Source organism: Notechis scutatus, chromosome 2, assembly GCF_049901735.1.
Source record: "Notechis scutatus isolate UNSWTSFEM ecotype Mainland chromosome 2, rNotScu1.2, whole genome shotgun sequence".
In the NCBI taxonomy this organism is placed as follows: domain Eukaryota; kingdom Metazoa; phylum Chordata; class Lepidosauria; order Squamata; family Elapidae; genus Notechis; species Notechis scutatus.
The window spans coordinates 100,791,618-100,804,020 of record NC_142010.1 but is presented as its reverse complement, the minus strand read 5'-3'; the positions used below and the strand labels follow the sequence as shown (position 1 = coordinate 100,804,020).

The window sequence follows — 12,403 nt, the reverse complement described above, 5'->3', positions numbered from 1 at the left end:
CTAGGTGAAAATCTTTTGTCTCTAAACGTAGCAATAGACACAATTTGTGGAGCTTATTTTTATCTAGCTCTAAATATTCGTAAGTGCCATGGATGCCAAGTATGCCAATGATAGTTGAAATGTCATTGCAAGTTCGTTTTGGTAATCTGATGGAGATCAGTTTCAGGCATAAGTACCATTTTATGTGGGCCCCGAACTTTGAGACAATGTCTGAAAGCATCACCTTCAGAAATATAAAATAACCTCAAGAGCATTCATCCCATGAGCGATGAATAATAGTTTTAATGATGATGATGATATAGGAACTGTTACAGTATTGTAAAACATTGAAAACCCATAGATTTCTTACTCAAATTTATTTTGTTAACAGGTCTCAACGTTAATATTGATTCCCCCCACTTTTTTTGGTGCATTAGCTTTAATGTGACCTTATTTGGTATTTCAGAAATATGTTTCCATGTGACTCAAAACCTTTATATATTGTCATGTTTTCTTAACATTAAGTTAACTTATTTAAAGTAGCTATGTCCCATTATCCTAATGGACATCTCTTAAGTTCTGATGTTGAAATTTACCCTTTCAAATATAGCAAATTATTTTTATATGTGTTTTTTTTTTAAAAAAATAAATCTGTTCAGCACAGGGATGAGCAATTGCTGTTTGTAACCCCTCAGCAGTTCCATGAAGAATGACAAATTAGGGCAAATTACATGAATAGAAAAAAAAATCTACACATACAGAATAGGCATGTTGAGACTTAGATTCTTTGTGGCAATCAGTTTCTGTGACTTTTAATGCTGCAATCCTAAACATACTTACTTAAATATGTATCTTATTGAATTTATCAGGATTACCTTTGGATAGTCATATAGAGCAGGGGTCCCCAACCACCGGTCCGTGGACCGGTACCGGTCCGCGGAACAAGTCCTACCGGGCCGCTGGTTGCTGGGCGCTGCCATCTTTTGATGAAAAGTGCTTCCGGTGAGCTTTTCCGGGTAGAAAGCTCACCGAAGCACTTTTCATCAAAAAGCGGTTACTTCGGTGAGCTTTTCGGGTAGAAAGCCATTTCTACCCGGAAAAGCTCACCGAGCTGCGCGCCGCCATCTTTTTCATCAAAAAAAGATGGCGGCGCCCAGCTGATGCCGGTACCGGCAGCGCCCAGCTGATGCCCGGGCGCCCAGCTGATGCCGGTACCGGGCCGCGGCATAAAAAAGGTTGGGGATCACTGATATAGAGAATTACATTTGCAAGACGTCAAACCTACCAGTTTCTTATTTTACTGCCTGCTTCTGTTCACTTTTGAGACACATTATATTCTAATTATGTGATTATTTTTGTGACATAGATGTTTTATCAGAAGGCTGTCAGAAAAACTAGCTTTTAATCTGTCATCTGGGAATGGTGTGGATTTAGTTTTCCTTTGCTGGCTAGTTTTAGCACTCCTTTTTTGAGCTAACATTTATTTAAAATCTCAGTACCCCCTTCTTTGTATAAAGAAAGTAAACTATGATGACAGTAATCTTTACTGATATGTGAAAAATGTGAAATGTACAGTACAACTGCTTTTGCTTTACATGATCTGACCATGATAATTCAAAGTAGGGCAGGTCTAAAAAGGCCATTGGAATTCTGTCACATGACTAGCTATGCCAATTAAAATGTTTTCGATGCATGCCCTATATCGGAGTCGCCAGTGCTTGCTTGCATCCTTGCTTTGCTGTGCTTCTATTCTCCGTGTTATATCTGCTTATGCCCATCAATGTAACTTTCCTTCCCTTTTTTGTATTTGTTTGTTTGTTTGTCTATGTTGTGTTCTATCGTCCCTCACCACTGGTAATCTTTTTTTGAAATATACTGCAGTGAATGACCTTTTTCCCTTCAGCATGTTTTTCTCCTTTGCCGTGGATTTTGTTTTGACAGATCTGTTTGCATGATCAAACTTTGAGCAGCATGCTTCTCGGATTCAGACTATGAGTGTAGTATGGTATAAGAAAGAGTTTGTAGTTTTCAGATCTTTATAGTGTTTATCTGAATACAAAGTAAAGTGAATAATAATAGAATGACATGGAAAATACCAATTAGGTCTGTTCGGTTACATTTCCACAGACATTAAAAATTTCTGGATGTTCTGAATTATGTTTTAATATCTGCAGTGAGAGCCTAGAGTAGGAGTGTCAAACTCAATTTCATTGAGGGCCGCATCAGGGTTGTGTTTGACCTTGGGGGGGCTGGCATGGGCATGGCCAGGGTGGGCGCGGACAGCTCGATGTCACTTGTGGTGTTGGGGGTACCTGTGGTGGCCTGAGCACTCTGCCAGTGAAAACGGGCTCCCAAGCTCAGTTTTCAGCTACCACAGCATCCTGCAACCCTCTGCCAGTGAAAATGGAGCTCAGGAGGGCGTTTTCAATGGCGGAGGGTTGCAGGAGACCATGGCAGCTGAAAACAGAGCTCGGAGCCTGTTTTCGCTGGCAGAAGCACTGTGGGTTGGTCCTGTTTCCAGGGTGGCCCCGCCAGATATAAGTACCCTGTGGGCCACATCCAGCCCCCGGGACTTGAGTTTGATACACCCCTTGTCTAGAGTTATATCTTCCTCCCCATGATCTGTACATTATGCTTAACAGCCTTTTGCTTTTACTATGAGCATGCAATCTGATAAACAGACAAAAGAGGAAAACCTGTTGCCTCCCAGGGGGCTTCAGTCAAGATAATTCCATTGAAACTTCCTCATATGGATTGTATTTGCTAGATAGGCTTAATTGTGATTAACTCAGGTTTATTCAATATAGTTTTCAGGATTTATATTGTACATTGAATAATTGGCTAATTTCATGAACTGGATTCACGTTATATACTAAGCTAAGATTGTGACTCATTGTGCTACGTGAACCTAAAAGTAATGTTTCAAAAATAAGACATGGAAGAAAACGCACTTTAACCCCCACCCCCACCCCACCCCCAAAAAAAACACTTTATCACATATATCTTGAACTTGTAGAAAACAATTAATTGTCTTTTGAATGGAGAGGCTAATTTACAAATTACTACCTACAGTATATTCTTTTCCATTTCAAAGCCTAATCTTGGTTCTGTGAATTTTTTCATGTTAAAAAGATGGAAGTAGTGAAGGTCAGTTACATTTCTACCATAATTTCATTTTAATGTAGTTACACCATCTAATTGGCCAGTGGTTTTACCTCCATGTTAGACATTCATGGACAACAAATAATTTCTTAAGAAGCAAATTGTTGCTTCTTAATTATAGGCACCGGCCAGGTTCCCAATTCCTTGTGTTATTGAAAGTATGTGAAAGAGAATCAAGGATGAGACAAAGAGATGACTTTCTTCTTGAGTGGCCAGGGTGGGGAATATTGTCTCCACCACATTTTTTTTTAGGTTTTCAACAGGATTTTTCAATTTATTTCAATAAAGCCCACAAGACATAGATTACAAGGACAGAAAAGAAACTAATCTCTGTAAAAAAATTATGTAGTGTGGTTCAGTAACATGGAGGCTGTACAGTAGATACTTATATCTCTTTAGAGCTAAAACAAAATCAATGTTTCTACATTTTCCTGATTGGAGTCTTTCATTTCCTGAACTTTTCCCAACTCTTCTTTTTGAGGTGTGGTGACTGGAACTTCTAATGTGCTCACATTTTAAAGTCATATAGGACTAACACTATATTGGCAGTATTATTTTCATCGAATATGAAAAGGACTTTGACTGTTCAAATGAAAAAAGTGGAGATTTAAGTAATCAGCATATGGCAAGTAAAAAACAATGGCCACCTAAGGGGTGATCAAGGTTTTAATATGTTTATCCTTTGACATTTATCTTTTCATTTTTATTTTTCTAATGTTAAAATAAAAGTTGCGTCTTGAATCTTAGTAGCCTTCTGTTTATTTATTCATTTATTTCCTTTATACTGACCTTTTAGATGTCAGGATGTATCAATTCCTCTTCTTCATTGATGGAGATACATTTAGTCTATTAAGAGTTTTTGAATGTGCATATTGAGGCAATGGACAAGTTTCTGCCGTTTTCTTGACAAGATTGCTTTCTTCCTAGGGCTTAGAAGGAGTGACTGGCTTCCCAACTGGCTTTGTGCCTAAGTCAGGACTAGAACTCACAGTCTCCTGGTTTCTAGTTCATCTTAATTTCTGTATCAAATTGGCTGTAATATTGAGAGTAGATGTATTTATATGTTTTCCAGATATAAGGAACTCTCTCTAAACATTTTAGTCATTTTAGCCAGGGAAGATTTGTTCCTGGAGTTAACTGAACTTGAATGATAATCCCTCAGTTATTTTGGTGTCCTAATTTATTAGCTTTTAAAAACACTTATGTAACTACTTCTTGCAAAATAGCCACAACCATCTATTTCACATTTACTGTTTCTTTTTTTAAACTGGATCATTAAATAGATGGCTTCCTTGAGCATTTGAAAATGCACTCTTAAATTATGACTCTGTTATATTCATTTCAATTTTCTTTTCGGCTTTACTCCATGTATTTTGTGGGTCAGATCATATATGATAATGAAAAATTATTAATTTATAATTTAGATTTTTGAGACAACCCATTCTGCAGTGACCGGGCAGCATTAATTTGAATACCAAGATATCTCAGCCCCAGAATTTATTTCTTAATCTGTAAGATTTTATTTCTTAATCTGTAGGGATAATACTTTACAGAACAGTGTAAAGTTTAAGGACATAATATATATGGAAGTATTTTAGTAATACATGTTGATGTCCTTTTTACTAGAGGCCCAGTGTTCTTACAAAAACTTTTGTAACCTTCAGTGGGTTGATAGAATGTTTTTATCAAACAGAGATTTTTAAAAAGAGAAAATAAATGGCATTGATTAATGCTATTGGTCAACTTTATTCTTTGTAATACTTATGTTCTTGTTTGAAAGCCATTTATTTGCCTTCGCTTCTGTTGTTGAGATCGTGTTCAAAGAGCAGTTTGGAGCCATGGCCAGGAAAGATTTTATAGTTGTGGTATGTGCTAATTATACTTGTTCCTGGGCCAAGAGACATAATCACCTTCTGAATGAATACTGCAATGTGCTTTTCATGATCCTGTGCTTGAAGAGCATCTGGAAGCTGCAGCAGGTGCAAGATGCAATGGTCTAGGCCCGTGATGGCAAGCCTATGGCACGTGTGCCACAGGTGGCATGCAGAACCATTTGTGCCAGCACGCGAGCCGCAGGCAAACGTACCTCACTGCACACGCACGAGCCACACAGCTGATTTTCGGTTGGTTTGAAGCTTCCCAGAGGCTTGAAAAAAGCCTCTGCAGGCCAAATAGGCCTATTTCGTCACTTCCTGTAATACCGGAAGTGACGAAACAGGTTTATTCAGCCTGCAGAGGCTTTTTTCAAGCCTCTGGGAGGCCGAAAAAGGCCTCAAACCAGCCAAAAATCAGCTGTGAGGCGCAGTGCAGGTAAAGGGGGCGGGGGGGGGAATTGCATGCACATGCACAGGGGGGTATGCAGGGGCTGCGCATTGCCTTCTGGGTGCTGGCATGTGAGCATGCGTGCAGTAGCGCGCACACAATTTTTGGCACAGGAGCCCAAAAAGGTTAGCCACCACTGGTCTAGGCAGTTATTTATTTATTACATTTGTTGTCCATCTTTCCACAAGGCAAGTCATATAAACTCATTATGTCAGCTTCTTGATTGATGCTTATTTCATCTCTACTCAATGCAGTAGTTACCAGTGTGCTTCTAAGATCATTTCAGGGGTTGTAGAGACTTACAAAGCCCTGAATAAGATGAGTTTGGGTAATTTAAGGGATTTTCTCTCCCTGATTGTGTCTATCCATCCCATCAGATCCAGCAGGACTTTATTAAAGAATGTCATTTGGTGGAATTCAGAAGAGACCTTTTTCTGTCATTGTACTCATTCTTCAAAACACCATTTCCTGGGGATTAGATTAGTCCCAAAACTGGTTGCTTTTCATACAGCTTTAAAGACCAGATTATGCCACTTCATAATCAGAATTTGTGACAAAAGTCTATTGAATGGTTATGTGAATGATTCAGATGGGTTTTTACGTTGGCTGCTGGTTTCATATTTATTGGTTGTGGTATTTTTTTCCCAGAATATTGAATGGATGATTTTATAGACACAGAAGAAAACCTTAGTTCTTGACCAAGATAGAGCCATTTTCACGATGACGTAGTTGAAAGCTCCGGCTTGCACACATGGCTTTTACTGTGCAGTGGTAGCAATAGTATTTGATATTTAGAAATAGCAATGTTAACCTGATAAGTGAGAAGTCAAGATAATAATAAACTTCTAGGAATTCACACCCATTGCATCTTAACCCAGCAAAATGGTTCAGCCTAGGAATTCCTAGTGTGCTATCAACTCTTGGTCTAACTCTCCTCTTCTTTCTCAGCATTGCAGCTTCCCTTAGCCAACGATGGCAGCAGCCGTTCCCCCTCTTTGGAAAACTCACCCCAACACCACACACATCCATCACGCCCTCGAAATATCCTGGGCCTTCCTCCTCAGCCACCATTCCTCATGCACAGGAGCATGGAGAGGTAAGCACAGGTGGAGCAAAGAAGCCAAGTGGTAGTAGAACACTCAACTTAATTTTTTCTCGTGTTTTTAAGAACTTTCGACATGCAGTTTCTGGGCTTATATTCAAACTAGGGAAGGGCGGTTTACTAAGAGATGGGGGGAAGCTGTTTATAGCCAAGCTTTTATATTGCTTTAATGTCTAATGAAATGGAAATGTATGTAACAAGTATGGCTGTATACAGATGGTCTAATCTATACCATAGAAGAAGAACTTGCAATTATGTGCCATTATGATGTTCAGTGACAGCATGTTGGGGTGGGGACTGATCGTGATATACTTCGGCATTGTTGCTTATTTAATTGTTTGATTGCTGATGATTTGATTGCCTCTGAGTCACTTTTAACTCCTGGTAACTATTGTATATGGACAAATCCATGTTCCTTTGGTAATATTTTTGGGGGAAATGGTTTGCCGTTGCCCTCTTCCTAGGGTTGAAAGTAATTTGTTTTATATTTTGCCACAGTCATTGCTGACTCCCTGTGTCTTACATCCTCACCACTCATAAGTGATATTAGACCCAAGCAAGTCATTACAAACCATAATTTCTTGCCACAGTCAGAATGCCATCATAGTAGGCAATGTGTACTGTAAGGGCTTACGTTTGGCAGAATGTAAAAAGCAGATCTTTCAAATTCATCTTAAGATATTTTCAGTAAATGTAGTATGTTTCCTACGTATTGGAATGCAGCTTATTGTATTTGGTGTAATATTTGTATTAGGCCCCAGGAAGTTTAAGAGCATCTGTCCCTGAAAGGGTGTGCCAGTTTGGCTTATTTAACTGGGCCTGCTGCTTATTTTGCATTCACCAGTTAAGTAAACATTCATGACAATCTGCATTCTTCTTTACAGCTGGGATTGATTTTGAGGGCTTGTTGTAGAACTGGCTGATTTTGTCAAGAGGTTTGAATGCAAAACTTATTATTCTTTATAGAATTTTCCTTCTTTACATAATTATTCGGATACTGAGCATGGGAGCTTCATAATAGGGCTATGTATGCTCTTCTTCATAGTATCTGTTCTTGGAGAGAGAGGGAGAGAGAGAGGGAGGGAGGGAGGGGGAGAGAGAGAGAGGGAGGGAGGGAGAGAGAGAGAGAGAGAAAGAGAGAGAGAGAGAATGAATATGAATTGATACAGTCCCATGTCAAGGATACAAGCTGCCATAAGTTCTTTAGCTTTTCTTTCTTTCCCTTCCTAGCATAGAAATTGATCAAAAACTGCAGGAGATAATGAAGCAAACTGGTTATTTGACCATTGGAGGCCAGGTAGGTTGAATTCATCTACCCTGCTATAGACAAAGTATTCCCAGCCCAGTGTCTGATTAAAGCTGATCACATTTGAGGTCGGAAAATCATGATAAGGAACTTCACAGTCAGATCTAATGTGGCACAACCTGCATTCTTGGATATAGGATTTGTGGCTTGTCCATCTTATTCTTTTTGTTGCATTTCATGGAGTATATTTTTCCAAGTTAATATTTACCTTTCAGACAGGTATTTTAAAGTTATGTGAATTTCCACTTTAGACTGGCAAGTTAATGTGGCTTTATAAAGGATATTTTATAGGAAGAGATAAGAGATATAGTAGCTTAAAATACTTTGCAGCCTGATGACATAACAGTTGACTGCAACTAAAAGTTACCATAAAACAGTCTTCCCTTTTTTCAATATTCACTATATTAACACTTGTTTGCGTCTTAAGTTATGTGTCCTCATTTCCCACAGAGATATCAAGCTGAAATCCATGACCTGGAAAATCTTGGTGAGATTGGTAGTGGGACATGTGGACAGGTGTGGAAAATGCGCTTCAAGAAGACGGGACACATCATAGCTGTGAAGGTGAGGTAGATATACTTGAGTTTTGAAACTCAAAACTCTTAAAAGAATAAGAAGTCTGGGTTGAAATGGCAGGAATTCACTCTGAATACAGCTTGAGATAGGTTGAAGAGATTTACAATAAGTGTCTTTTGTAGATAGAAATTAGTGGTGATCATTGGACAAACAACAGAAGTGCTCACCATGAGGGAAGGCATGTACAGCGCATCTTTCTTTTTTAATGTTTTATCTACCCTCCATGCTCAGGGGTGCCCCTTCCTATTTTTCCTCTCCTTAGCAAATGCGTCGTTCTGGTAACAAAGAAGAGAACAAAAGGATCCTAATGGATTTGGATGTGGTGCTGAAGAGTCATGACTGTCCCTATATTGTTCAGTGCTTTGGGACTTTCATCACAAACGTAAGTGGACCCAGTGCTTCCGTCTACTCTATTTTTTTAAAAAAGCAATAACTTGATCAATATCTCCCTTCATTTCTCCCCCTTTTTTGTCCATAGACGGATGTTTTTATAGCCATGGAGCTAATGGGCACGTGTGCAGAGAAACTGAAGAAACGCATTCAAGGACCCATCCCTGAGAGAATCTTGGGAAAGATGACTGTGGCGGTAAGTGTCGATAATCTCTGGTAACCCCAAATAAATGTATAGTATGTTGCTTGCAAACATCAGTACAAAAAAAAATATTTTACAGATCTCTCTCTCTAGATGTTAAGTTGTGAAAACTGTTTTGTGCCTCCTAATGATCCTCATGCATTTTCCTTTGGAATTTAAAATATTCCTTGGTGCGTGTGGGTTAGTGCGGGTGCATCCCACCCCCTCATGGAGACTGTATGAGCAGCTTAGAGGAAGTGCCAGTTAATGAGTGGCAATATGGAAGTTGACAACTTAAAACATCAGCCTAAACATTGAGGGGAAGAAGAAAACTAGTTTACCACCATTACGTCTGCTGTAGTTTTCAGGCTACAGTTGACCAATTTGAATGAGTATTATTTAATCAGAATAAAACTGAATAAACTCAGTGTAGGAAGATTGTGCATCTCTCCTACCAAGCAGAAATACTAAAGGTGTAGTTTCACATGTATCCCTCCTCTTTTTGATAATGATTTTGACATTTGTTTTGTGATGTATATGGATAAAAGGTTATGCTATAATAAGTTTAAGCATATTAAGTTATGTAACTGAAACTCTGTGTTCTGCATAATCACATAATCTTCCAAGTGAGTGACTAACCTTTGCTTTCCAAGTAGCAAATGTCTTCATAGAAATTGAGTTTTGCTAATCCTAAACAAATGCTAAAATTACTTTTCCGACAGTGAGTCATTTCTTCGATGCTGATTTTTTTATTTTATTTTTTCCTCCCTAGATTGTGAAAGCCCTCTATTATTTGAAAGAGAAGCATGGTGTCATTCATAGAGATGTGAAGCCTTCCAACATTTTGTTGGACGAGAGGGGACAAATCAAGTTGTGTGATTTTGGGATCAGTGGGAGGCTGGTCGATTCAAAAGCTAAAACCCGGAGTGCTGGTTGTGCAGCATATATGGCGGTAAGGATTAGAGACATGTTTAGGGAATATCTTCAGGTATCTTGCCGTAATGTTGTAACCTTTACTGTGTGCCCAATTTGTTTGCCATAATCAATTCCTTCATAGGTTTTCTTTTCAACAGTATTCTGGACTAGGCCCGTTTAGATTATATCAGCACATCTCTGCCTGAGGATGTCCCCTTGGAATCAGAATCACACATCTGGTGCGTGATTCACAGCACATCTGTACAGAGTTGCCATTAGAATACGGCCTAAGCTTATGCAATTGTAGTTCCGTTGTTTATTTTGTTTCTATATTTGGGGGTTGTTTCCTAAGCGCAGGTAAGAAATTAGCAATCAGTTGCTCTTTCAATGGCTTTTTATTTTCTGTTCTTAGCCTGAAAGAATAGATCCTCCTGATCCCTCAAAACCTGATTATGATATCCGTGCAGATGTGTGGAGCCTGGGCATTTCCTTGGTAAGTTAAACTCTCTTGGCTTGTTTTTTTTTTTTTTTTAATGGCAATTGGGCAATCTATAGCTTGCAGTCTGCCCACATTCCTCAAAGGTCTTCTCTGTAGCCCATGTAGATGCCAAAGCTCTTCAATTAAGCCTTGCTAGATTCTCAGCATGCTTAAATACTTATTCACATGCACAGTTTATTATTTAGTAGATGGTAGCAGTTTTTAGAGCGCTTTATTTTCTCTTTCTAAAGTGAAGAATGCAAAAGTGAAGTTAAAAGTATCTTAGATGAAAGATGAACTTAAGGCTAACATTACAGAAGACTTTTGTGACTTAGGGTGGTTGCAACAGTATTATGAGATTCAGTGATATTGAGGGATTTCAGCCAGTTTGATGGAGGAGATGCCTTGGTCATCATGTGAAGAGGCCTGAAATGAGTCTACTTGCCATATCAGAGATTCCAGTGGAACAGCAAATGATATGTTTCTTAATACCTTATGACACAGTGAACTAAAACTCATCCTATTAAATGATACCGCAAGAGAGGGTGATATTTTTTCTGCTAACTTCTTTTAACTTTTAATATTTGGCATTTCTTCTCACGTCACATTCCAATGCAGGTTGAGTTAGCTACAGGGCAGTTTCCCTACAAGAACTGCAAAACAGATTTTGAGGTCCTCACCAAGGTTTTGCAGGAAGATCCTCCTCTTCTCCCAAATAACATGGGATTTTCCGTGGATTTCCAGTCCTTTGTAAAAGACTGGTGAGTAAATAGTCTCAAAAACAACTTACAGTGAGTAGTTAATAATTTTGAGAGGTAATGGTCGGAATATGTAGAAAATGGGCCCACTCCAGCTCTATCAGGACCCAGGAAGTTTACATTGTCTGTCACAGTTATTGCCCTTTGGAATAGTAACCCCACAGAGGTCTGAATGATTCACATCCTGATGATGTTCTAAAAGTCCTTGAGGACATGGCTGTACTCCCAGGCCTTGGGGTAGAGTGGTGGTTGAGCCCCTCCCTGTTGATTGCTTTTTGTTATGCGTGTTCTTCTCCTCTGGATATCTATGTTAACTTATTATCGTTTCTCACTTGGTGTATGTCACCAAGAATTGTTTGGAATAGGGCAAAGTTAATTATATATAATAAAACAATAGATCACTGAACACAGTTTTATTTGGTCAGTCTGGTAATGTGCTTTTGTGAAAAGGTGAACTCAAGCATCTTTGTCATTTTTTCCATAAAATTAAATCTCATCTCAGCCTTCCAGCTCCCTTTGCACAAATTGTGGGCCATTCCACTTGTTCCTGTTCTCTCTTCTCAACCTGTTCGTGGCTCCTGCTTTTTTCCCTTGGCCTTTGTCTTGGCTAACTGCAGAGTAAGAAGAGGCTCCTCCATTGAGCTGAAAATGACAACCAGGTTGCCATGGAGGGTGGGTGCGAAAATTGGCCTTGGGCTGTGCCAGGATTATGATGGGTTGCATCCTATTAACTAGAAAACTTTTGGAGGGGAATAACTTACATAAATATGAAATGTTGGTGTTAACTACTGTTAACCAAAATTCAGTTGAAAAATGTGGTTTGAGTGTGTGTTTTTGTTCTTCTAGCCTTACTAAAGATCACAGGAAGAGACCAAAGTACAACAAGCTACTTGTGAGTATACAGCACTTCATGTGAATATGGATGCTATAGGAAGGGTACTCTTAAAACAATTTGCACTTGGTGCAGAGGTTTTGTGTGTGTGTGTATTCTTCTTATTATTCTTATTATTACTATTATTATTATTATTATTATTATTATTATTATTATCATCATCATCATAAACATACACACTCACAGTTTCCTAAAGCAGAAAAGTTCTATTGAACTGATTTTTTTTTCATGACTATCCATTTGTTTTTCCTTGTATTCAGCATCATTGTGTGTCTATTTGTACATATTCAAACATAGTTGTTTTCTGCTATAGTTGACCTTAGTTAATCCAGGCCCAGCAGA

General features: G+C 38.8%; 1 protein-coding gene across 2 annotated transcripts in view; it reads left to right on the top strand.

Moving 5' to 3' along the window:
* Positions 1-12,403, top strand: part of MAP2K7 (mitogen-activated protein kinase kinase 7) — a 37,144-nt gene that overhangs the window by 15,224 nt on the left and 9,517 nt on the right. For both annotated transcript variants that reach the window (XM_026676907.2, XM_026676906.2), the window contains 9 exons: positions 6,412-6,559; positions 7,796-7,862; positions 8,322-8,435; positions 8,710-8,829; positions 8,926-9,033; positions 9,791-9,970; positions 10,346-10,426; positions 11,030-11,172; positions 12,016-12,061. In XM_026676907.2, coding sequence (XP_026532692.1) covers positions 6,412-6,559; positions 7,796-7,862; positions 8,322-8,435; positions 8,710-8,829; positions 8,926-9,033; positions 9,791-9,970; positions 10,346-10,426; positions 11,030-11,172; positions 12,016-12,061 — 1,007 coding nt within the window. The remainder of the gene's footprint in view (positions 1-6,411; positions 6,560-7,795; positions 7,863-8,321; positions 8,436-8,709; positions 8,830-8,925; positions 9,034-9,790; positions 9,971-10,345; positions 10,427-11,029; positions 11,173-12,015; positions 12,062-12,403) is intronic.